The sequence below is a fragment of the Chiloscyllium punctatum genome, chromosome 37 (assembly GCF_047496795.1).
Source record: "Chiloscyllium punctatum isolate Juve2018m chromosome 37, sChiPun1.3, whole genome shotgun sequence".
Classification (NCBI taxonomy): domain Eukaryota; kingdom Metazoa; phylum Chordata; class Chondrichthyes; order Orectolobiformes; family Hemiscylliidae; genus Chiloscyllium; species Chiloscyllium punctatum.
Window position 1 is genome coordinate 20,242,267 of NC_092775.1, and position 27,070 is coordinate 20,269,336.

General features: G+C 42.2%; 1 protein-coding gene across 1 annotated transcript in view; it reads right to left on the reverse strand.

The window, feature by feature from the left end:
• lama5 (laminin, alpha 5) overlaps positions 1–27,070 on the reverse strand; it is a 296,784-nt gene that overhangs the window by 114,806 nt on the left and 154,908 nt on the right. The window contains exons 12-24 of the mRNA XM_072556417.1: positions 24,726–24,866; positions 23,908–24,045; positions 20,630–20,764; positions 19,242–19,376; positions 17,991–18,128; positions 15,760–15,806; positions 14,274–14,373; positions 14,060–14,112; positions 13,307–13,412; positions 11,123–11,222; positions 9,295–9,451; positions 8,179–8,311; positions 5,018–5,160 (exon numbers count right to left, since the gene is read on the reverse strand). Of these exons, the coding sequence (XP_072412518.1) occupies positions 5,018–5,160; positions 8,179–8,311; positions 9,295–9,451; positions 11,123–11,222; positions 13,307–13,412; positions 14,060–14,112; positions 14,274–14,373; positions 15,760–15,806; positions 17,991–18,128; positions 19,242–19,376; positions 20,630–20,764; positions 23,908–24,045; positions 24,726–24,866 (1,526 nt within the window). The remainder of the gene's footprint in view (positions 1–5,017; positions 5,161–8,178; positions 8,312–9,294; positions 9,452–11,122; positions 11,223–13,306; positions 13,413–14,059; positions 14,113–14,273; positions 14,374–15,759; positions 15,807–17,990; positions 18,129–19,241; positions 19,377–20,629; positions 20,765–23,907; positions 24,046–24,725; positions 24,867–27,070) is intronic.

A 27,070-nucleotide genomic window follows, 5' to 3' on the forward strand; every position in this document is an offset into this window, starting at 1 on the left:
TGTTATGGATTTGTCTGATAGCCAAATCATCTTAGGCATCTAACCAAGGATATGGCCAATGTAGGAACCCCTAAGTAAACCAGCTGGAGGAGAAGAGGAATCGTTAAAGTATCTTTTTAATTAAAATAACAGATCTTGATGGTAAAGATTTTCATATGTACAAGTTCAGCCTTGCGACACATATTTTCCAAACCCCAAATTGTTTCTGGAGCCTCCACTGGAACACCACACCACCACCATAATGTTACAAGCCACTCTGGAAAGAGCACTGGTTCTCCAGCCCCATTCCTCCTGGGGTCACTACAAAAGATTTCATCAAAGCACAGAGAGTCCCCAATTTACCCAGAAGTTCGAATCAACTTAAAATAAAACACTTACCAGGCACCCGTACTTACAAGAACCACTATTTATGACAAACGTCATTTCTAATCACAAGCAAACAGCAGTCACCTATCATGATCTATCTCCACTAGTAAAACTCTAACTCCTGTTTAAATCTGCTTCCCCCACCTGCCCCAACACACACACACACACACACACACAAAACACTTCTGACTGTAACAACTACTCCTTTTTTGAGGTATTTTAGGTGCTGGAGGTGATTTCTTTGAATTCCAGGAGCAGTAATTACTTTTTTTTATGCTGTTGCATTGTTTTGGAACTTGGGGGAAAAAGGTCAAAACAACAGCAGTTTTAAAAGGGAGAAAAACAGACAAAGGAAGCACATGGTTAGGTCAGTGCAGGAGAGAGAGAGAGAGAGAAAGAAACTGACACTGCCTTTGCTGTTTGAATTCATGTATCACTGGACATCGGAGTGTGTCTGGGAAAATTAACAACCAGTGAAATTCACAACTGATCTTGGAGGAACTGTTGGACGAAGTTCACAGCACAGAAGCAGATAAGTTAATTGTTGTTTTTAAGTGTGGCCTACAGAAAGTCTGCAGTAGTGAGTAGAGTGGGTTATTTCATGATTATATGTTTTTGGAGATACATCTCTTGATTAAACTTAAAATATGAACCATAACTATTAATTTAATCTGGGGCAGTGTTTGTAGAGGAATAAGACGGTGTTATTTTCTGGGTCTGCAGATTGTGAAGGAGCAAAAATGGCCTTTGCAGTGATATGTGTTTCTTGTCAGATGTGGGAGTTTAAAGAGAGTTTAAGCGTTACTGCGGATTACATCTGACATGAATGCTGTTGGTTGCAAATCTTATCAGATCGAATAGATCGGTTGGTAAGACAGTTAGAAGCAATGAGGAATTTGCAACAGCAACAGTATGTGATGGATGGCAGTTATAGGAAAGGGGGAAAGTCTCAGATACAGTCACATAGATGGGTTAACTCCAGGAAAGGTAAGAGAGGTAGGCAACTAGTGCAAGAGTCTTTTGTGGCTATACCCATTTCATACAGGTACGCTGTTTTAGAAAATGTAGGGGGTGATGGCTTCTCAGGGGAACGTAGCACGAACAGCCAAGTTTCTGGTATTGAGACTGGCTCTCATGCAATGAGGGGTATATTGGGTTCCAAGAGATCAATTGTGTTAGTGGATTTTCTAGTCCAAGGTACAGACAGATGTTTGTGGCCAGCAGCAAAAAATCACAATGGTGTGTTGCTTCCCTGGTGCCAGGATCAAGGATGTCTCAGAGAGGGTGCAGAATGTTCTCACAGGGGAGAAGGGCCAACAAGAGGTCATTGTCCACATTGGACCCAATGACGTAGGAAGGGAAAAGGTTGAGATTCTGAAAGGAGATTACAGAGAGCTCGGCAGGAATTTAAAAAGGAGGTCCTCGAGAGTAGTAATATCTGGATTACTCCCGGTGCTACGAGCTAGTGAGGGCAGGAATAGGAGGATAGAACAGATGAATGCATGGTTGAGGAGCTGGTGTATGGGAGAGTTATTCACATTTCTGGATCATTGGAATCTCTTTTGGGGTAGAAGTGACCTGTACAAGAAGGAAGGATTGCACCTAAATTGGAAGGAGACTAATATATTGGCAGGGAAATTTGCTAGGGCTGCTTGGGAGGATTTAAACTAGTAAAATGGGAGGTGGGGGATGGGACCCAGGGAGATAGTGAGGAAAGAGGTCAATCTGAGACTGGTACAGTTGAGAACAGAAGCGAGTCAAACAGTCAGGGTAGGCAGGGACAAGGTAGGACTAATAAATTAAACTGCATTTATTTCAATGCAAGGGGCAGAACAGGGAAGACAGATGAACTCAGGGCATGGTTAGGAACATGGGACTGAGATATCATAAGAATTGTAGAAACATGGCTCTGGCACGGGCAGGATTGGCAGCTTAATGAAAGGGAGGCAAGAGAGGAGGGGGAGTGGCGTTTTTGATAAGGGATAGCATTACAGCTGTGTTGAGGGAGGATATTCCCGGAAATACATCCAGGGAAGCTATTTGGGTGGAACTGAGAAATAAGAAAGGGATGATCACCTTATTGGGATTGTACTCTCGATGTCCTAATAGTCAGAGGGAAATTGAGAAACAAATTTGTAAGGAGATCTCCGCTATCTGTAAGAATAATAGGGTGGTTACGGTAGGGGATTTTAACTTTCCAAACATAGATTGAGACTGCCATAGTGTCAAGGGTTTCAACGGAGAGGAATTTGTTAAGTGTGTACAAGAAAATTTTCTGATTCAGTACATGGATGTACCTACTAGAGAAGGTGCAAAACTTGACCTACTCTTGGGAAATAAGGCAGGACAGGTGACTGAGGTGTCAGTGGAGGAGCACTTTGGGGCCAGTGACCATAATTCTATTAGATTTAAAATAGTGATGGAAAAGAATAGACCAGATCTAAAAGTTGAAGTTCGAAATCGGAGAAAGGCCAATTTTGATGGTATTAGGCAAGAACTTTTGAAAGCTGATTGAGGGCAGATGTTCGCAGGTAAAGGGATGGCTAGAAAATGGAAAGCTTTCAGAAATTAGATAATGAGAATCCAGAGAAAGTATATTCCTGTTAAGGTCGGAGGAAAGTCTGGTAGGTATAGGGAATGCTGGATGACCAAAGAAATTGAGGGTTTGGTTAAGAAGGAAGCATATGTAAGGTATAGACAGGATAGATCGAGTGAATCCTTAGAAGAGTATAAAGGCAGTAGAGTATACTTAAGAAGAAAATCAGGAGGGCAAAAAGGGGACATGAGATAGCTTTGGAAATAGATTTAAGGAGAATCCAAAGGGTTTTTATAAATACCATTTTCCATTTCAGTCCACCAAAGTATAGAACCTGAAATCATAATGTCTTTATGAAGCTGCAAAGGATTTATTTCATGGCATTTAGTGTTAGTCACTTTGCAAACACAAGTCAAGGCCGTGGTGCTTATTTGAAGATTCCAGTTGCAGATTCACCAGCATGAAGCAAAGATAGCACGAGGCAGTAGTTTACTCAAGGTTAGATTTATAATCTAACTAGCTATGTCATCCTTTTTAGAGACCGGAAAGGGCCCAAGATGAAGTGCAAATCTTTTTTTTAAAATGCTTATCACTGGTGTAGATTAAAGTTCATCACTGTAGTCCACTGCCAGCTCACAATGGCCCTTTGCTATTCATCTGCCCTGCCTTCACCCTATGACCGACTGAAAAGCCAAATAATGTAACCTGAAACAAAGAGAGAATGCTGGAGAAACTCGGCAGGTCTGGCAGCATCAGTGGGAAGAAAGCACAGTTAATGTTTCAAATCCAGTATAACTCCTCCTCTTCACATTATTCTCAGTGATTGATTCAGATCGCCAGCATTCATGGGTAATTGGACACTCAGCAACCATTTCCAAATAAAATGAAAATTATCTTGACATGTGACCTCTGGCAAGCGAAGGGTACAGTGGTGACTTTATATAATTTTTTTTTAAGCTTAGTTTCTCTTTGATACTACCTCCTTGCCCCAATAAATATGTAATATTAGGTCAACACATAATGAAGATTCTGATATAGCAGCTATGATAATTATTTTACATCTGAAATGTTAGAGCTGATGGTCCTGCTGCAAATTTTCAGTGTTTTTACTTTGTTATTTCTCAAACTTTGACTATCACTAATTTGTTTAGTGAAGGATTCCTTAAATCATCATGAACCCAGAAACCATGGACCAAATAGGAATGTACAAGACATACGCACAGGAGTAGGCCATTCAGTCCCTCGAGCCTGTTCCACCTTTTCGTGAGAACATGGCTGCCCTATGGCCTAACTCCATATACTTGATCTTTGACTCATAGTCCCTAATACCTTTTTTTAAAGCAAAACGTATCTATCTCAGATTTAACATTAACAACTGATCCCGCACCAAATGCTATCTGTCGAAGAAAGGTTCCAAACGTCTACCACCCTTTGTGTGTAAAAGTGCTTTCTAACAATGCTCTTGAATGGTCTGGCCCTAACTTGCAGATTACGGCCCTAATTTGCAGACTATGCCCCTTAACTCTAGAATCTCCAATCAGTAGAAATAGTTCATCTTTATTTACCCTGCTTTTTCCCTGCTGATATCTTGAAGATTTCAATCAGATTACCCCTTAAACTTCTAAATTCTTGAGAAAATGGGCCTAATTTGTATAACCTCTCCTCATAAGTTGATCCCTGAAGTCCAGGTATCATTCCTGTAAACTTACATTGTACTCCCTCCAAGGCAAATATATCTTTCGTCAGGTGTGAGGCCCCAATCTGCTAACTGTACTCCAAGTGGTAGGAAGTGTAGGCCACTCAGCTCCTGGGGCCTGCACTATGATTCGAGGTCATCTGTCTCAATGCTATGGTCCCCTGCTTTCCCTACAGTAGTGTTTTCTTTTGATTTTCCAAATTGCACAACCGCCCAAAACATTTACTGAATTTGTATGAATTGAATATTGTGCATTATAGGGCAGCAAAAATATTTTTTAACATCAAGAGAGTACATGATGCATATCTAACCACATGCACCAGTCACTACCCAAATTAGGATCTTTCCCCAAAAAAGTTCAGCAGCGTAACCCACAGCTTCTGTTCCTACATGTGAAGCCCAACGCAAATGATTCTTACCAAGAGGATTCCCTCTGCTTCGATGACCACCGACCATGCCCCAGGATTCAGCACAAACGGTTCCACAAATGTATTCTGTGGCACAGTGACAAAGGTTGGCTCTGTGCTGGGGGCAAAAATGATCTGCTTTGTCTGTTCAGAACCTGGGCACCAAGACACAAAACTTAACATTATTTCCCAATACATTACAGAAATACTGTTCACTACGAGGAAAAGGCTGGAGTAATATTTTATTTAACAAAAACCTAGTACAACCATAGGAGCCTTTTTGACAGTTGAATTGTACAGCTGCTGAATTTAGCAAGGATGTCACAGATAGTTGTTGGAAACTCCTGTGAACTTTCAGCTGGTGTTATGCATTGTGTTGCAACACAGTCAGCTATTTGTTTTAGTTCCTACATTATACAGCTACAGAAAAGGGAAGCCATTTGGGCTATCGCACCACATCCATGTATAAGCATCCCAGATTATCGCCCTCATTACACTACTTGAGATTCCTCCACATCTGTTGCTCATTCTTCCTGTGAATAGGTCTTCTGGATATCAATTCTACAGTTTCCTTTTTACTGTCTTAATTTAGTTTAATATTCCGAATTTACCTTATCTGTAATGCTTACATAATTCTCAACCACTTTTTTGCAAGCCTTTCAAGATAACGGAGTCTTTTAACACTTGGATCAATGTTAAAAGGCTCTTCTCTGAACTGCACCTGAGGTTTGAATATTTTGTATTTACCCTAGTGTATAGAATTGGATATTGTACCAAGGTTTTATTTACTAAAATATTCATGGTTAAATCAGGACATCTTCCAATGGATGTTATTATTAGGCATCAGGCAGTAATAACTTACATTGCTGTAAAGACCTCAATGTAGAAATAGGTTACAAGGTACTTCACAGACATGTAACAAAATAAAATACACGTTAAACAAGAGATATTAGGAAGGTTGACCAAATGTTTGAGCAAATGGAACCAGAGTAGAAAGCTAGAGTTTCGGGTCAAACATCAGGAAGAAGGGAAAAGAGATTTGATGAAAAACTTAAAACATGAGGATGAGCATTCAAACTTGGGATATTGGGAGTGATTGACAGTTAGTGAGCACAGGGCTGATGGGTAAGGGGGATCAACTGGAGGATGGGGCACCGATAGCAGATTAAAGACTACATGGTGTAAAGGATGGGAGACGAGCCAAGACAGTTTGGCATTCTATGTGTTCATTTATTATTATAAAAGGAAGTGCAAATCAATTTGAACCCCACATTTCTCCTATAATCTACCTCAATCGGTAGTAGTTAATAGAATTTGAGATAATACAAACAAACTATCCAGCCCCAGGCTCCGATCCAAAACTACATTGAGCTAACTCATTTGACAGGAATAATGCCCTCAGCTACTCTGACTTGACAGATGTAAATCAGAGTGTTAGTGCTCCTAATTGATGTCTACTATGCAGTCACAGAGTTATGCAGCATGGAAACAGACCCTTCAGTCCAACTCGTCTACGCCAACCAGATATCCTAAATTAACGTAGTCCCATTTGCCAGCATTTGGCCCATCTCCGTCTAAACCCTTCCAATCATATACCCATCCAGGTGTCTTTTAAATGTTGCAATCATACCAGCCTCCACCACTTCCTCTGACAGCTCATTCCATACATGGAGCACCCTCTGTGTGAAAAAGTTGCCACTTCGCTCACTTTTAAATCTTTCTCCTTTTACCTTAACCCACACTCTCTAGTTCTGGACCCACCCACAGAAAATACCCCGTTCTTTTACCCTATCCATGCCCCTCATGATTTTATAAGCCTCTGAGGTCACCCCTCAGCCTCCGAAGCTCCAGGGAAAACAGCCCCAGCCTATTCAGCCGCTCCCAATAGCTCAAACCCTCCAACATCCTTGGAAGTCTTTTCTAAACCCTTTCAAGTTTCTCAACATCCTTCCATTAGCTAACAGCGCAGTTTTTAAGATTTCAATCTCTTAAAAGACACCAGAAAAAGAAACAGCAGTTGTCATTCATAGGAAGTCTCGTGCACAATTTGAACTCAGTAAAATGAGCCATGCTGTATTGCTTCTCACCCACGCTAATCCATTAACGGCCACAAATTACTACCCAAGGGCTTTAGCATTTGATGTTAAATTATCATTACAGTAATAACACAACATCAGTGGTACAAATCTGTGCATATTTTTATTAACAGCAAAGGAGATGCTCACAATTGTGACACACAGATTATTGCAAGCTGTGTTAATCGAATGTTTGTACTTCTGCAGCACCATCCTCCCAATCCCACTACAAATTCAGTGGTTAACTTGCACAAATGGGATTTTGGCTTTCATGTTAAATTTTTGTAAATTGGTCATCAGACGATGGACAGGTCCAGCAATAGTGTCTGTACCTTCCAAATTGCCAGCTGAGTGGGAGGTGGAGGAAAAGTAGGAGAATAAAAGGAGGGTCCAATGTCAGCTCCTTAAGGAGAGTGCAGAAGGAATGTCTGGTAGCACATCTATAACTGGGGGGGGGGGGAAGAGGAGTAAAGAGAATCTGGCAGCAGTCTCTGTGCGTTTGAGGGCAGGAGATTTCAACAGCTGTGTGTGTTGCAAGGAGTCCAGTGTTGCCTTATGAATGAGTGACAGTTCTCAGTGCAGTTGAGCTTTTACTTGCTGATTACTTTGAGCAACAGGATTGGTTTCACTGCACTACACTGAGGCACTCACTTTAACCACCACCTTGTAGAGGCTCATACACATGGGGCTTCAACCTTACCTGGTCTTTGTCCCTGATAAGCTGTAACTTTGCCAAACACAGTGGCAGATCCTGCATTAATATACCTCAAGATGAAACGAAACAAATATAGCTCCGAATCCATCATATGCATCGTTATTTTGACTCTATTCTGTAAAAATGAAAAGGAATTTGACAATGGCACATAGGTGTGACTAGGACTACAATTAGCAAAGGAGATTTGATACAATAGATGCAAAATCTCCCTTTACTTTGGTGGTGGGGCAGGGGGGAGGAAATCCAGCTGCAAAGCATGTTAGCCTCATTCACACCTACAAGCAATGCCAACTGTATACTGGAGCTAATCGTAAGACTTGCAGAAAGGGGTGAATCATAAGCAAAAGGTATATAATGTAAAGATAGGTCGAAAAGCCACTTACAGTTCCCACATTCAAGACTTATTTCGCTGACCATGACCATTCCTTTCACATCAGTAGATCCGCGGTTCACATAGCGGAAGACAATGCGAAACAGGTCAGGGGAAGTCACATTGACAGTCACAACTACCTTAGGCTGGTGGGGAAGAGAAGTGGATGGGAAGCATGATACTTAATTCCACCACCTCAGCAAAGCAACAATTCTACAAGCCAGCAGCCCAACTACACAAAGCATGCTGTTAATAAAACAAGTTAAGAAAAAAATAAATTCCAACTCTGCATCCACATCACATTGTGAAATAGCCACTAGGTCAGTTTTATTTAGTACATCTTAAGCAGAAAATAACAAACGAAAATGGCTCACATCAACACATTTGATACATGTTAAAAGCACTTATAAATGTTCTTCCTCAAAAATTTCATTTTGAATAAATTTGGAATAATATTAATATTAAATTGAAATATTTTATCATTCAAGTGATATTTCGTGAATACAATAAAAAAGGGATCTATTATAAGGCAAACATTCGTCATAAATAGGAGGAACAATGGGAAAAGGATTACAACATGAGTACAGCAGCACAGAGATTTGAGACTCAAGATCTGGAGAGCAGGTCAGAACTAATGGCTGAGTTAACACAAAATGATTTTGTCTCTCACTTGTACCAAGTATTTTCTAAAGACTTTCATTTGATAGGTTGTTTCTTCATTTTCTTTTGTGCTTATCAATGCTGAGTAGTGAAATTGACCTTCCAGCTTCCAGTACAGCATCAACGTCAAGTATTCCTTAGCCTACCGGGTGATTCAGACATTCCAAAATCGGCTTTAAACTGACTCATGGGATAGTAATTTTTTCCAACCGCTCCCCAATGTTTTAACATAAATCTCTCTTTGTCAAATTTCTGTTATAGGGGGTGGTGGAGAGTTTCAAAAGACATGAATGAAAAAACATGCACACAGTGTCTTACCCACTCCAGAGCCGCTTTTGAAATGGCAAAGATTCTCAGTGAGAACAAAGGAGAGAGATGAACCTTAGAAAATGGCAGCTAGTGAAAAACAGCAGCCGCATCCTAATCAAAGTACCAGCTGCCCAATCAAGTCTAAATTCTTCTCATTTACCTGAATTGGAGACATCTGCGCATAACCCCTCCAGCTGAAGTTTTCAAATTCAAGTGGATTAAAGCCAAACCGAACGGCCCTCCCATCAGGGGTTGTGCCATCCTCAATCTCAAATCCCAGATGATGCAGGTCAGGAAAGTAGTGATCAGGCCTTGCTCTGAAAACAGAATGCATCAAGACAGTCTGAACTGAAAACCTGTTACTGACATTGGCTCAGATCTAGATTGCAGAGGAATTAGAATCATGGAAACCCTACAGTGTGGAAGCAGGCCATTCAGCCCATTGAGTCACACCAACCATCTGAACAGCATCCCACCCAGACCCACTCCCCCTATATTATCGCTGTAACCCTGCACTTTCCATGGCTAATCCACCTAGCCTGCGTATCCCTGGACACTATGTGCATTGCCAAACCACCAACCTGCATATCTTTAGACTGTGGGAGGAAACCTATGTGGACACGTGGAGAATATCCAAACTCCACACAGTCACCCGAAGGTGGAATCAAACCTGGGCCTTTGGTGCTTTGAGGCAACAGTGCTAACCACTGAGCCATCGTGCTGCCCAAAGTTAAGGGATTTTCTTACCTCTGGCTATTTGTTTCTACCTTTTCTCTTTTTCAGGCCTACTTTTCTTTGAGCATCAGCCTATAGTTTAAGGGTAAAATTGGCAAAATAAATTTTTAAAATGTTGGAAAAGCCAACAAATGGAGAGATAAATCAAATGTGAAGATTAATACATCAAGGTGGGCTCCCAAGTTCCACTTGAAGGGGCAGACCAATGAACAATTTTATTTAAAAGAGACAATGATTGAAGAATAGAACACATCGCAGAACAAGACGGCCACAAAGGCTTTTGAACACAAGGGCTAAATTATGGGGGGGTTGAGAGGTGAGGGGTGTTGGAGCTGTATTTCCTCGAGTTTATAAATGCTAATAGGTGATGTTAATCAATATTTTTAACACAAAGGGGATTGGTGGCTGTGAAAAGTACTGAGTCTCTTGTACAGCAACATGAGGGGCCTGCACTGTCATAGGTGCCAACCTTCAGATGAGATCTTAAACCAAGGCTTCATCTGCTCTCTCAGGTTAAGGTTTACAGGAGCGATATCCTTATATTCTGGATAATCAATCCATCAATCAACATCTCAAAAAAACGATCATCTGGCAAAAACTACACTGCTGTTTATGGGAGTTTGCTGCATTTCCTACAATAGTGTTTATATTTCAAAAAGTACTTGATTAGCTTTAAGGCATGGAATGTGATTGGTCCTTATGAAAAGTGCAATACAAATGCAAATCTTTCTATTTCTTGCCTTCCAAATTTTCCCTGTGGCCTCATCTTAACCTTTCCTGTGTGACTGATCAGATCAATGCCAATGGGTTCAAGACATTGGATACTGCACAGCTACTTAGTCCATCTGGATTGTTCATAGTAATTTGCAGAATAGCCTTAAAAACATGAATGAATGCATCATTTGGGCTAAAATAGAATGCCACCACTTCCAGTGAAAGAGGAGAGTGAACAAAAAGTCAAATAGTAAAAGAAAGTACCTCATTGATAAATTGTGGCAATAGAGCAGTATGTTACCAAGGTTGAGATGTAGTTAATGGTCTTTGTGGCATTATTCATATGATGAGATGTGAAGACAACTGGCTCACAGATTGAGCGATCATTAGAAGTAACACCAGCATGCACAGTATCTGGTATGAGCACCAGTTAAAACATACATCGAATAATTTACCACTAAAACCTAAATTGTACTCAACATTGAAAGGAGATGGCTAGACAGCAATTGGAATATAACAGCTATGGTTCTGGTTCTTACTGGTTGCATGTACGTCCTTCGATATTCTGTCTGCATTGACAACTTCCTGATCGGTCAGCACATGCACTACCCACTGAGCCTCCTATATCACACTGGCAGCCTACAGGCAAAAGAACAATTAAGATGGTTATGTTTGTGAAGCTTGAAAGTGATACTCAATAAAACAGAATGCTTGTTGAGGAGTGTGTCTGACAATCACAACCATATTACGAGTCTATCTATTGTAATGGTGCCTACTACAAACTTGGCTGAGTTTTAGCTCCTAGCCCCTTACTTTCCCAGGTTCATTCAAAGTTATAGAACACTGAATGTGACTGCCATAGGCTGCATTAGTCAGAACAGATCACATTTTGGTGATTGAAAGTTGGCAACACAGAGAGGGTTATAAGTAAATGTGCCACAACAAATTGGGGCTCTAGAGCAAATTGTCAATGGGAGATACTCAAGACATTTCCTCCCACTAGATAAGATCTAGGTTTGATACAAGAATGATGGCAGCTGAGACGCAGCATGAAGAAGGGAAACAATGGGTGATGTACGGAGATGAAATTTGAGGAGTTACACAAGATGTTGTGAAACTTGAAAGGGTTCAGAAAAGATTTACAAGGATGTTGCCCGGGTTGGAGGATTTGAGCTACAGGGAGAGGCTGAATAGACTGGGGCTGTTTTCCTTGGAGCGTCAGAGGCTGAGGGGTGACCTTATAGACGTTTACAAAATTATGAGGGGCATGGATAGGGTAAATAGACAAAAGTCTTTTCCCTGGAGTGGGGGAGTCCAGAAATAGAGGGCATAGGTTCCGGGTGAGAGGGGAAAGATACAAAAGAGACCTACAAGGCAACTTTTTCACACAGAGGGTGGTATGTGTATGAAATGAGCTGCCAGAGGAAATGGTGGAGGCATTTGGAACAAATTGCAACATTTGAAAGGCATTTGGATGGGTATATGAATAGGAAGGTTTTGGGGGAATTTGGGCCGGATGCTGGCAGGTGGGGACTCGATTGGATTGGGATATCTGGTCAGCATGGACAGGTTGGACTGAAGGATCTGTTTCCCTGCTGTACACCTCTATGACTCTAAAATGTCTCAAAAATTCACCCTCCTATTTCAAACCCACAGCAGCTGAAGATCTATTCAAATACATGATTGTGAATCCTCAGACCTGTGTGAAAAACCTGGGGAACTGCTCTCTCATTGTTGCTCTGGTTTTCCCCAAGACATCATGCAGTACTCAGACTTGCAACAGGCAGAAGAATCTGCAAGTATGTTGATCATGCAGGAGAGCCAATAGCTGGCCTTCTTGATTTGCTTTCCTTGCCCAGAGTAGAATGAGCACCCATTTTGAAGGGTGTCCAAAATAAATGCCCCTTTTTCAAAACACTGGAGTGAAGCAGGCCTTTTCTGGCTGCTTTGTGACAAGCAAGCCAGGAATTGGTGAAGGTGACCTTGTGAGTACTGTTTTATTTAGAACAGTTGCCAGAAGATTGGTTATTCCCATCATGGAGTTCACAGGACTTCAGGGATTAAAGTCGCTCCTTCTTCCACTTCTCGTTTGCTTTCAAAATTTTTAGTTGCAATCCTCTCCCAAAGGGAAGTTTAATATAGCCCACATCCACAGATTTGGACCAAGTTGATTGAAGTGCATAGCTGCCCAACCTGTCCAGCAAGAGGTGGTGAATGGGCTTCATAATGTGATGTAGCTCGACACTGGCGGAAATGCAATTTCTCAATGAATTAAGGCAAAATATAGAGCATGGGGGAATTCAGAATGGCTTGGCCAGTCACGATGTGGAAGAACTCCTTAAATTCAAAACAGGGGAGTTGAACGATGAAGAGATGCCACTTGGCCACGATGCCGATCCTATTGAATTTACTGAAGATTCACAGTCCAGCAGCTTAGCACTGTCAGTTGCTCCATGCTGTCTTTCCCATCAACACAGGCTCTCTTTTTTTAATCCTTTTATCCGTCAGGTAATAACTCACTTTGAAATCCAAACAAACCAGTCCTTGCAGCTGCCAAAGTTTATTTAGAGTTTTATTACTGGAGCTTCAGAAGGTCAACAGAAACCACAGGCAAGAGAGCCCGGACTGTCATAACCAAATAAAAAGGTCGTGCACCTCAGACCCTGGCTTGCTCATTCAGTGCTGTATAAATGTAACGCTGTCAAGCTGGGTAGGTAACTTACCTTGGCAGCCAAAATAATTCCTGTGGTCGAGGTTATAGTATCCTGCTTTACAAGTTGTGCAATGGTGAGTGCAGACATTTGGTTTACAGAAACATTGGCCATCACTCTAGAAAGCAAAGAAGCAGCAGCATTACAGAAACTACCTAAAATAAAAGGAAACTCTCAGATTTTGATAATCATGCATAATACACTTCGACACATTAACGTCAAGTCTGCAGATGACGCAGAAGTAGATTTCTCTTCTAAGTGCATACTATGAAAGGAACAGAAAGGAGGTACAAGATGTTTGTGAACAGTGAGACTCTCACACAAGATAATTTATCATGCTGAATCTATGAAGGCCTGAGTCTTAGGATGGAGCTTGTTATCAGCATGAAGATGGATATGACAATTTTATTTAGCTTTTGCTTGATGCTTTTAAATCTAGTCATAAAACTCCAATTTGTGGTTTGTTGAAATTTGGTAATTTTCTGCTGTGGAGACCAGAAAACAGACAAACATGGATGCACTAGGATTTTACCCTATATGTGCCCCAAAAGGAAAATCTGGTAATAGTCAAGGCGTTCAGGTGAACCTTCTTTCCATGTTCACTGCCCTGTCCAGATTAAGGGGGCCTATCCTTGGAATTTCAGACCAGTATATCCATATAAGGACACTATGGAATTCCCAGCACCTGGCCGAAGTGCTGCTGAATGTGGTAAAGGCATGATTTTGCAAAAAAATGTCGTTGGACTGCAAATTTCTTTAACTAACCTGCAGGCACTCCGCAACACCATTTAATGTACCTTCGATATGGCATTGACAACCTGAAAAATAATATATATATAAAAGACAGTCAGTAACTGACAACAGTACGATTCTGCAAGAATGTAATTCTTGCAGGCTCTGTGCATGAGAAGGTAAATTAGAACAGTAATTGGAAAGGAGTCCACTTGTATTAAGCAAGATATATGAAGTAATTTCTTACTGGTACATCCTCGTGGGTTTTCTATTGAAAGATTCCAATAAAGAGGCTTGCACTTATCGCACGCTGAACCTTCAACATTTGTCCGACATTGACAAGATTCCTGTTTGGACAAGATGCATAGATAGATATCTCTGATAATATCAACCACATTCACCAACTATCAGTAAAGTTCTTGTTTGAGTATGAGTTTTCTTCAAACTTTGCAGCATTTCTGTACCTACCCTACTCGCTGTACTTTCCCTGCCTCATTGGATTAACTGCACATAAGGCCAATGTGGCATTGCCACCAAATTTCTGATTTTCCACTGTTTCAATTGCTTCAATAACTGCTGGACCGATTTTCTTTGTTTAAAGTGGATTATGAACACAACTCATCAACTAAATGTTTTTTTTGGCTCTGGTGGGTAATGAGTTCTAAATAATTGTCACACTTTTTTGTCCATCTTTGACATGAGATATTCACACTCTCTTGGAGATGAAAACAACTGCGAAAGACAGTTGCCTTGGGAATGTCACGGTGATTTCCAGGGAAAACCCAGGAGGAAGTGCATGACAATATCATCGGACATTTCCCACAAATTACTAAAAGGCTTCAGCTCTGCATGATTTGGTTTGCAAGTAGAAGGTTTCAATTAATAATGTCTGAGACAGACTGTCTCTTCAAAACTGGGGAGGAAGCATCAATGTAATGTGCCATCAGAAGTCAGTTCCATTTTAACCCTTAAACTCTGGCACATCTGCACAAATTTCAAGAACCACCAAATCCCATTTGGTATACAGTGTTAAATGATGATTACTGTGAAATATCAGCTTAGAACGCTTCTATATCAATGTTTGGGAATCTGGTGTCCTGAAGGGGTGTATAAAAAACAGTTTTGGGCCCATGTTGCTGGCTCAGGATATCTGTATGTGAGCAATTACACTATCTATATACAGAAAAATATTTTTGCTTACATTTAAGCTTTCCAGACAGCCTAGAGGAAATGGGCTATGCAGTAGTAGCAGACAGTGAGGTCTCTTTATCATTGGCCTTCATCCCAATTAATGATAGTGTCCTTGGCAGATGCCAGAGCACCCAGTAAAATTATATAAATTGCAGATAATGTTGCATTACAAATTATAAACTAGCTGCGAAGGGGTTGAGCTCTCAACCAAACACACATATCTTACCATTTTACCGGTTTGCGGTTTCTGGAATTAAGAACAAATTAACGTACACACAACTCTCTCTTCCCCCTCTCTCTTTCTCTCTCTCTCTCTCCCCTCCCCTCCCCTCCCACACCAACCTGTGTAATGAAAGAGGGAAAACATTTGGAAAGAAAACATTTACAATTTTATTATGCAGAGAAGGAAATTTATTTGGTTTTGTTTCAGTAAATGTGAGCTGTAAAAGCATGCAAACAAGACATTTGTGAGAACAATGACCCGGTTCACAAAACAGAAACTAATTCAAATGTTTAATACTTAACAAATGCATATTACTTACAGTGTCAGAGGAGAGAGATGTGGAGCCAGCTGGGTCACAGGAAGTCACTATGTGTGAATAAAAAAGCAAAGAATAAGGCCATGAAAATCCATGAATTTGCCAGCAACTTTTGTCCACCTAATAACAGTGTTTACACTACATTGACTCCGAACATGGTGGATGCGCCAAGTGTTTTATAAAGACAAGGTCCTTGCTTCCTTTTTAAGTTGATTACATGTCAATGATAAAAGTTAGATCTATCTGTACATAATTAAACTATAACAATGATAACAAATTATAATTACTTTGCAAAGGAAAACAGATGGTGCTATGAATATAGAGTTACAACAACAATAACTGAAATGCAGAGAATAAAAAGAATTGGGAGGAACTGAAGAATGTTTAGACCCTCTGCCCGATAGTAGATGCAGAAAACCTTCATATATACGGTGGGATACCGACTTCAAACATGGTAATGTACTGTGCTACTGAGCAAGAGCTGGGGAAACTGAATATAAAAAAATGCTGGGAAAAGGTCATGCAATCTTTGCAGCATCTTTGAAGACAGCAATAAAGTTAACATTTCAATCTCCATTCATAACTATTTGTGGCCGGTAGAAATATGACTAGCCAAATAGTTTCTCTCTCTGCCAGAAGTATTCCAGGTTTCTAAAACCTGGTGAGCCCTTCACTGTTTTGAGAGCCATGAAGTGAGAACCTCATGGAATTTTTTGCAACTGGAACGAAGGAAGGCAGTCACAAAACATTCCAAAGTAGAAGTGGTTTCTTCTCAATATGTAAGTCTGCCTAACATTCTTCACTTTAACGTCATAATGGTGTGGGCACTGGTCCTCAGTACCTGTAGCAGAGTGCATTGCCTGCCTGTTATCAAACCCTTCAGGTTTTCATTCTTTTGGGCTCCTTGGCATGAAATCAAATGTGTTCTGTAAGAGCCAACAGAATCAATTCACCAAATTATCGCCCAGGAAGTGAAGACAAAATTTATTTCAGGTATCATGGGTTTTGGGAACATTAAGACCAGCTCCATCATTTAGTCAGCCAAGTCAGTTCTTTCGCTTAAATCTTAATTTTATGCCCTCTCAAATTTTTCAAGTAAAACTTTAATTTTCCTCATAAACATCTTCATCACTCCTTTGTATAATGTGTTGTTCCATGTCGAGTCAAAAGTGTGGTGCTGGAAAAAAGCACTGCAGGTCAGGCTGCATCGGAGGAGCAGGAGCGTTGATGTTTTGAGCGTGAGCTCTTCATCAGGAATCTGCTTCGACTCAACCAGAAAGGATAACTCCCAAATATCTAATGGTGTGACCCCCGACCCACCAGTGGCTTGTATACTGGGCAGACACAATAGGCATGTGTCACACCGCTGAACAAAGGCACTGCTTCAGTGTCTACTACAACATCTACAATTGCATCGATGGCTTTCCCTTTATTTATGTTTACTTGGAAAACTTGAGTGGGCACGATATAAAGATTTAAGACAAAGAACTGGCATGAACAAAGTGATGGAGTTGAAACAGAAGTCGCTGGAAAAGCTCAGCAGGTCTGGCAGCATCTGTGGAGAGAAATCAGTTAACTCTTCTTGAGGAAGGGTCTTCCTTATTCTGAGGGTTACTCAGCCTGAAATGTTAACTCTGATTTCACTCCACAGATGCTGCCAGACCTGCTGAGGTTTTCCAGCAATTTTTGTTTTTGTTTCTGATTTAGAGAACCTGCAGTTCTTTTGGTTTTTAAAATGATGGAGCTTTCTTGCTGTACTGAAATGTTCCCAAAATCCAAGAGCCATGGAATGTATTTTGTCTTCACCTCCTGGATGGTAATTTGGTGAATGGGTTCTGTCAGCCATTACAGAACATATTCAACTTCCACACCAGGGAGTTCGGAGAAAAAAATGGCTTGAGAAACCAGTATATAGGAGATCAAGCTCCCTGGCATCTTAAATGAGCTATACATCTGCTGTACCTACAGACCAGGTACGGCAGCTGGAATTTCACCAAAGAAACTTACCCACCTCATTTACATTTGATGGGGGTGGGTAAGGAGTGAAAAAGTGAGAGAAACATCATCACAACTGTCTTGATGAATGTCGAGCCCTCAGAACCTCACATTCCATATGCCTCCTCCTATCTTCCATTCGATCACTGCCCCCTTCTTCATTGTGAGTTTACTTTTTCCTACTTCAGTGAGGTAGCTGTGAAACAGACTGTGCAGCAGAATGCAACAAAAGCTCTTACCTCGACAATCAGGAAACCCATAAGCTCCTTCGACACATGTGTCACAATGCAGCCCCGTCACAAGTGGGCGACAGCTGCACCTCCCTGTTTCTTGGTCACAGGAGTTAATATATGAGCCTTCCAAGGTGCACCGACAGGCTGCAATAAATGAACAATTGGTTACTGCCAAGAATTTGCTTCATGCAATTGTGCTATGTCTTGTTGAAGATTATGATATGGACACACAACTTCTAGTATCACAACACATGGAGGAGAGTCAGTGACCAAATACATCCGGAAGAAACTCTTTCATAGCAAGAAAGGGAACACATGTGAACTATCCACCGTCAAATAATCAGCCAACATTACTGAAATATAAACAGGATTTGAAAAAAGTGCATTTATTTGAGAATGGATAACTGTATTTCTGGTGTTTCGGAATACTAAACAATCTAACCTTGGTTAGAACTTAACTGGAGCTGTTTTACCAACTGGGAACATGTTCTTAGATGTTTCTCATGAGAACCTTCTCCCTTGCCAATTTTTGTGACCTTACACCCAGCAAGCACCACTCATTCATCCAATTCTGATCTACGATGTGCTATAGGTCTGTTTACCTTATCGCTCACATTGGTCTCCATCATTGAAGCCTTCAGCCAAAGCCCGATAGTATTGTATTCTTATACTAAACCTTTAGGCTTGGTTAGCTCTCTCTCATGTCCTTGCAAGCTGCCTCTTTAACTTCGATTTATTCATCACCTCTCCCACTATCCCGCCTTTCATTTACCACATTCCTTGCAAACTGACAATGTTTTATAATTTGAAAGACATTACACTGATGTGAATCAAAGATTATGCTGTGAACAAGGCAAGAAGGAAAGATCATTGCCTCCATTACAGACCATTACAACTGTGTAAAATGTATTAATATTTCTAACTGGGAGTTCAAACTATGTCCTCAATGTTCAATGGGATTGACGTCACTGAAACCCTCAGTGTCAATACCCTGTGGATGACCATTGGGCATAAATGTAACTGGGCCAGCTATTCTAAACACCATGCTTACAATAGCAGGTCAGAAACTGAATGTGCAACTGGCAATTCACCTCCTGACTTCTCAAACCCAGTTCACCATCTATAAGGCACAAATCAGAAATGCGATGGAATGCTTCACTCCAATCTAGAATGGAGTCTTGGAAGTTTAGCCTTTAAACTGACAAGTTTAGTTCATGTTGTGTGGACTGAACAACATTTAACAACAAAGTTCCTCACATGTACAGCTGGGGTATCCATAGAAACCAGGCGCACACTGGTTGCATGTGGGGCCTGCGTAGCTGGGCTGACACTGGCACTGGCCTGTAGATCCACAGAAATTGTCCACTGATCCACGAACATCACAGGAACAAGCTGGAGAAAAGATGACAAGTCAGAACTTAGTCACTCTAGCTGCAGCAACATAGTCAAAAGGAATTTGGGCAGGAATCTTCCAGGAATGGCAAAACTTGTTGGACCGTTGCTCCTGCTCCGACTTATACCCTGCCCCAATAGAGCCCTGCAGTTCAGGCTGGGACCACTGATACCACACTCCTCATAAATGTTGACCTTGGATCAATTGGCTTCTGCATAGCACTACATTATTCAGGGGAAAGACCTTTTGACAGCACTACTTGTTGCTTTCTGGTAAGTTGATTCACTAACACCCTGAACGGCTGTGCAACATTTACACAGCTTTTCGATGTGTTAATGAATGTGGATGATCTGACTGGGGAAGGGCGTTCCATGGAAGCTAGTCAGGTGCCAGGCTTTGGAGGTGGGGTGGGGGAATGTAAGGGGGCATGTATACAGGGTGGCGGTCAAGGTGGCAGCTTGGTAGGGAGCAAGCACAGGTGAGTGAGACGGGGTGGCAATGGTTGGGATGTGTCAGAAGTGGTCAGCACGTCAGAGGAGTTAGTTAGCTCAAGTCTGGAGAGGGAAATCAGAATGGGTCAATCGGCTAGGAGTCTGGTCAGGCCAAAGAGTGAGGACAGTGACTCAGCAAGGAGTCAGACTGTTGGGGTGTTATGCTTTCGTCAGGTTGAGGAGTTGGAAGATTGGAGAATGGATGAGTCTGGGAGTTGGGGGGTACCGAGTTAAAGGCCGAGTTGTGAATGAGGCTGTGCCCAAAGTAATGTCTAAAGGGAGGGGAGAAATGGCTGATCCAGCAGGACAGTGCAATTTCCATCAATACTCGTGGGCCAAGAGGAGACGGAGTGCTTCTCCCTTTAGCTCTCCTCCCTATGTTCACCGGCTGTGACTGGTCTCCATCCCATGCTCCCTCCTGCTACTGTCATCCACTGCTCCCTGCATTGACCTCAACCTCCATCATCCAGGTCCAGCCATGATTCTATCCTTACTCTCCCTTTCCTGCTCCCAGACATGTACTTGGAATACTGACCTTCCCACCAGACAGCTGGTGAACCGCCCTTGTCAGAGAAACAAGAGGGTTACTGTTGTAAAGATATCCCACCATTACATTCAGGAGCACTTTCACACTCACCTTGTCTCTGGATGTCCAACCTGGTACTAACCCACCCCCCACTCCCTCCCCTATGAATATCAGGGATTGGTGTTTTTGGTCAATGTCCTATTTAGCCTGGATCCCTTGCATGAAAGATCCTAACCTTGGCAGCGAGGGTAGGAATGAAATCCAGTAGCACATTGGTCGCAGCGAGCTCCATCGAATTCGGGCTTGCACAGGCAACGGCCAGAGTGATCGCAAACCTCAGGCAAGCTGCCAGCAACGCTGCAGCTACACACTGCAGAAAAACAAAGGGAAGAAAATGGCATAAAGTCACAGTTTGAATTGCCCTCTTGGGAGCTCTGCCTACTTTCCTCATTTTCTCGCTAGCATCAGTATATCTGGGAGGGACTAAAGTTCATATTTCTCAGCAGTCAGATTGAAACTCAAAAACCTTCTTCAGAGGTAACTTAAAACCAAGCTGATGTAAGTGAGCTTTCTAAGTAAGTATCCGTTAATAAGGTAAGAAAACAGACTTCAAAAGAAAGGAGTTGTATTTATATATCAGTTTACTGCTACATGTGACGAGAGAGCCTGAAAGTGCTTCACACACAATGCATTACTTTGAAATGCCATAATTGTTGTTATGTAAGCAAACACAACAGCCAAAAAGTGGAATTCAAAAATACTGCAGTTACAGAGAAGAAAGGAAGAAATGGAACAAAGTGTCAAGCATCTGACAGTTTCCCAATCATTTGTTTGAACTCTTATCATTGAAGAGAATAAAATAGGCCTACTGCATTTAAAGTCAACGATGAATTGAGCAACCGTAATAATTTTGGCCAAGCTCTGGTGTGGGAGGGCCAAAATTATACAAAATATCGGAAAAATGTTGTGAAACTTGAAAGGGTTCAGAAAAGATTTACAAGGATGTTGCCAGGGTTGGAGAGTTTGTGCTATAGGGAGAGGTTGAATAGGCTGGGGCTGTTTTCCCTGGAGCATCGGAGGCTGAGGGGTGACCTTATAGAGGTTTATAAAATCATAAGGAGCATGGATAGGATAACTATATAAAGCTTATTGATGCATGGATGGAGGGGGAATGAAAGTAAGGCCTTTGCTGAGGACTGATCGTTCATCCTCAGTGAGGGGGAGGTCTGGGGGGTGGGGGGGGGATGTGGCTGGTGAAAGCTCGGCGGGGCTGGGAGCTGGGACCTGGTGTAGGTGTGGAGCTGGGAGTGGGGGCGGTGCCTGTAACTGGATTGGGAGTGGTGGTAGGGGGAATGGGGGTGGACTCATGAGCAGGGGGGATGTTCCCCTCAGGGTTCTGGGGTCGGGGATGGTGACAGTGGGTTCTGCAGGGGATCTGTGAGCAGAATGCAGGTGATTGGCGTTGGTGGGGGAGGAAGTGGTGGCAAACACGGCAGTGCGGGGGGCGGGGGGTGGAATGAGGTCCTGATCCTGATGAAGGGCTTTTGCTCGAAATGTGATTTTCCTGCTCCTCGGATGCTGCCTGACCTGCTGTGCTTTCCCAGCACCACTCTGATCTAAACTCTGGTTTCCATCTGCAGACCTCACTTTTGCCTAAATATATAAAGTCTTTTCCCTGGTGTGGGGAAGTGCAGTTCTAGAGGGCATAGATTTAGGGTGAGAGGGGAAAGATATAAAAGGGGCCTAAGGGTCAACGTTTTCATGCAGAAGGTGGTACGTGTATGGAATGAGCTGCCAGAGGAAGTGGTGGAGGCTGGTACAATTGCAACATTTAAAAAGGCATTTGGATGGGTATATGAATAGGAAGGGTTTGGAGGGATATGGGCCGGGTGCTGGCAAGTGGGACTAGATTGGGTTGGGATATCTGGTCGGCATGGAGGGGTTGGACTGAAGGGTCTGTTTCCATGTAGTACATCTCTATGACTTTATGGCTCTAAAAGGCAGTTTGAGTTTTACCAGAATAAAAATTTACTTTAAAACCAGAAAGCAGAGTTCCCGTTTTTAAGAGGTGCTCAACAACACCAACTCTATCTGTTGAGTAAAGATCTGTTCAGGGTTTTGACTTTGGATTGCAACTGAATATAACATAAGTCTGACACATCCCCTAAATGAGCTAAATCAGCAGACTATTTGTCCAACATTCAGGACTGGATGAAATTTCCTCCAATTAAATATTGGGAAAAATGACCCATTGTTCATTCTTGAATGCCAACTCCACCCTTCTTCCTGGCAACAGTTTCAGGTTAAGGCAGAAGTGGGTACTGCAGATGTTGGAGATTAGAGTCAAGATCAGAGTGGTGCTGGAAAAGCACAGCAGGTCAGGCAGCATTCGAGGAGCAGAAAAATCAATGTTTCGGGCAAAAGCCCTTCATCGGGATTGGCTAAAGCAATCTGCTCACAATCTTGCTGTGCCAAGCTAAACTTCCAACCTCACATTTGTACAATTGCTAAGACCATCTATTTCTACTTTTGTATCATCAACCAGCTTCTCCAGCTGAAACCCTCATCCTCCCCTTTTTTACCTCGAGACTCGATTATTCCAATACATTATTGGCTGGTCTGCCACATCCTGACATCTGTATACATCAGGTCATTCAAACATCTCCAGCCCATGTCTTAAATCCTATTTCACTATCGTCTCTCAACTCCCTCGTCTCCATGGGTTCCTGGTTAAGTAACACCACAATTTACAATTTTCATCTGTGTTTTCACCATATTTCCTCCACAGCCTTGTCTCTATCCCCATTTCTCTCATCCACTCCAACCCCACAACTATCCAAGATATCTCTCCATCTAAAATACATGTCTCTTGTGCAGCCCTGATTTTAATTGGTCCAGCTCATTAGTGGTTGTGCTTTTAGTTATTCCAGTCCCAAAGTGCATCCCTCTGTCATTCCACCACTCGTCCCTTCTCTAAGGGACTCCTTAAATCCTGCCTTTTAGATGAAGCTTTTGGTCACCTGACCTGCTGTCTCCTGATACAGCTCAGTGTAATAATTTTTGTTAATAATCCTGTGAAGGACCTTGGAAATGTTCAAAAACATTAAAGGCACTACTTAAGTATAAGTTGTCGCAGTTAAATAATTATTGTACCCTGGAGGTGATGACATGTCAGGAGTGACAAGTAGAAACTCAGGTAGTCATTAGATCAGAATTGTGAAACTTAGAATCACTTGTTAATCAATTAATTCTGTTCTGAACACATTTAGGAATTAGTCAGTACAATCTTCCACTGGGAGCTATGGACTGTTGAAGTCAACAGTTTTCTTTGTAGATTCTTTGGCTGATAGCAGCATAATGTTTTAATTTTGCTTTACACCAGTCAACCAGAAACATTAACATAATGTTTGAAGAGAATTCTAAAGCTTAACCAATGGAGCTTTTAGTTCACGGACACTCGGTATACTTCCAACTGTAGAGAATTATACAGGTTATAAATGAAAGCTGACTCACATTGACAGAGTGGATAGTTAAAGTAGCCTGGGGCACACTGGTCACAGTAGAAACCTTCAAACCCCTGGCGACAAATGCACTGTCCAGTCTCTTCATTGCAGCTCCCGCCAGTAACGCCTGGGCCCAAACAGCGGCATGCTAAAATCATATAACAGTTATACTGACAGTGAGCATGGGATAATTTAATAGTCACACAGCAAAGAAGCCTAAACTCACTCTGCCCCCAATAACTGCTCGAAAATGTTAGACCTTCCGAGCTATTATCCCCATTAACATTTTACTGTCTATGGGCTAGGCGACTGGATAGCAGATAACGCTGAAGTGAACTAAACCCTCCCCAGCAATGTCAGAATGGACTACAAGTTAATATTCTCACCTCAGTTTGCAAATAGCTCTGTGGTCACATTCCTCATCAACTCTAATTTTCTGCAGCCCTAAAACGGAGATCTCCATGTAGATCCAGTTCTCGGCTCTGGCCCACTCCTGATTTTCTTTGATCCACCATCAGTGCCTATGCCTCAGCTGTTGTGCCTTAGGTTTAGGAATTCTCAACCTAAAACTTTCTCCTCTTTCCCCTTCCTCTGCTCTAATGTAAAACATTATTCCAAATGGCTTCTCCAAAGACACTTCACGAAAGCAAGATGTTGCAAGGTTGAGAGTAAGAAAAAAAAACTTTGCTGGCGATGGTCAGTCCTCCCTTCATTTCAACCGGTCTTAGATACAATTCGCCACAAATCCTAGACATCTACTAGGTGACATCTTAAATGGCAGCATTGCAACAGATGGTTGACTCTCCCTTGAGCACAGGATTAACTTACGCTGGCAGTTTGCTCCGAAGTGATGGGGCATGCACTGTTTACAGAAGCGACCTGTAAAGTTTGGCTTGCAGTTACAGTGCCCTGTGCTCGGGTCTGGCTGGCAGTCGTTGTTCTGGGTTCCCGCTGCACTGCAGTCACAGTCTAAGATAAAGAGGAGCACCGTGGTACAGCTAAGTGGACAATATCAGAACATCCAAAGTCCCCATCTCACTCCCCCTTACAGAATTGCTACTCAGACATGCTGAGTTAAAAATTTTACACTTAATGTTTTATGTACACGTGATAAATTTTTCAATAATTTTCCACCATACACTACAAGTAATTATAGAATCCCTATGGTGTAGAAGCAATCCCTTTGGCCCAATGAGTCCACACCAACCCGCCAAAGAGCATCCCACCCAGAACCACTCCCCTGAAACCCTGCATTTCCCATGGCTAATCCACCTAGCCTGCATATCTCTGGATACTATGGGCAATTTAGCTTAGCCAATCCATCTCACCTTTGGACTGTGGGAGGAAGCCAGAGCACCAGGGGGAAGCCCACAAAGAAACAGGGAGAATGTGCACACTCCACACAGACAGTTGCTCAAGGCTGTAATCAAACTCGGGTACTATGAGGCAACAGTGATAACCACTGAGCCACCATGCCACCAAACAATGTCAAATTAAATACTGGATTAGTGGTGCTGGAAGAGCACAGCAGTTCAGGCAGCAATTTTACAATGTCAAATTAAATACTGTCCTTATGAAAATCTTCTCTTAAAACAAAATTAGATCCTCCATGATAGTTAAAAGGTTTAGATTAGATTAGATTACTTACAGTGTGGAAACAGGCCCTTCGGCCCAACAAGTCCACACCGCCCCGCCGAAGCGCAACCCATCCATGCCCCTACATCTAACACTACAGGCAATTTAGCGTGGCCAATTCACCTAACCTGCACATCTTTGGACTGTGGGAGGAAACCGGAGCACCCGGAGGAAACCCACGCAGACACGGGGAGAATGTGCAAACTCCGCACAGTCAGTCGCCTGAGGCGGGAATTGAACCCGGGTCTCTGGCGCTGTGAGGCAGCAGTGCTAACCACTGTGCCACCGTGTTGCCCACAATAATTGTTCATTATATTATTGAGCTGAAACCAAGAGTTGCCAAAATTTGCAGAGTGTCATATCAGTTACATTGGGACAATAGGACATTTTGACCCACATTTTGCAGACAGACATAGCCCTTGAAGAATATAAAGAAAGCAAGAAAGAATTTAAACAAGGAATGAGGGGGGCTAAAAAGGGCCAGGAAATGTCCTTGTCAAACAGGATTAAGGAAAGTCCTAATATGTTTCTCTCGTATATTAAGGAGCAAGATGATGACTAGGGAAAGGATAGCTCCACTCAAGAACAATGGAGGGAATTTATGCGTGGAGCCAGAGGAAGTGGTTGAGGTCCTTAACAAATACTTTGCGTTGACATTGTGGATGGTGAGTCACAGGAGGGTTATGTTGATATTCTGGGGCATATCGACAGAAGAAAGAAGGTGGAGTTGGGTGTTTTAAAAAGCATTAAAATTGGAAAAGTCTCCAGGACCTGATGGCATCTATCCAAGAATGCTGAGGGACGCTAGTGAGGAAGTTGCTGGGGACTCGCACAAAACCTTTTTATCCTCTTTAGTCTCAGGATAGGCCCCAGAGGACTGGAGAACAGCCAATGTTGTTCTTTTGCTTCAGGAGGGCAACAGGGAAAATGTGGGAAATTATAGGCCAGGGGTATACAGTGGTAGGAAAATTACTGGAGAAGCTTCTTTGTGATGAGATTTACCCACATTTGGAAAGATATGGACTAATTACCGAGCAGCAGCATGGCATGTGTGGGAAAGGTCATGTCTCACAAACTTGATTGAAGTTTTTGAGGAAGTGGGAAAGATGATTGCAGAGGGCAGCAGCTAAACATTGTTTATGTGGACTTTAGCAAATCCTTTGTCAAAAGTTCTTCATGACAGGCTGATACAAAAGGTGAAGCCGCATGGAATCTGTCTCCTTTCCCTAGTCATCCTCTTGCTCCTTCTATATGAGGAAAATGCCTTCAACTTTCTTTACTCTTGTTTGGCAAGGACATTTCAAGGCCCTTCTTAGCCCTCCTAGCTCCTTGTTTAAATTCTTTTGAGCTTGTAAGATAGATACAAAACTGGCTTCATCATAAAAGGCAGACATAGAGGTGGATGGTTGTTTTCCTGACTGAAGACCTGTGACCACTGGTGTTCTGTTGGGATCAGTGTTGGGACCCCTGTTAATGTAATATTATAAATGACTCAGAGGAGAATGTAGGTGGCCTGATTAGTAGTTTGAGCAGATAGT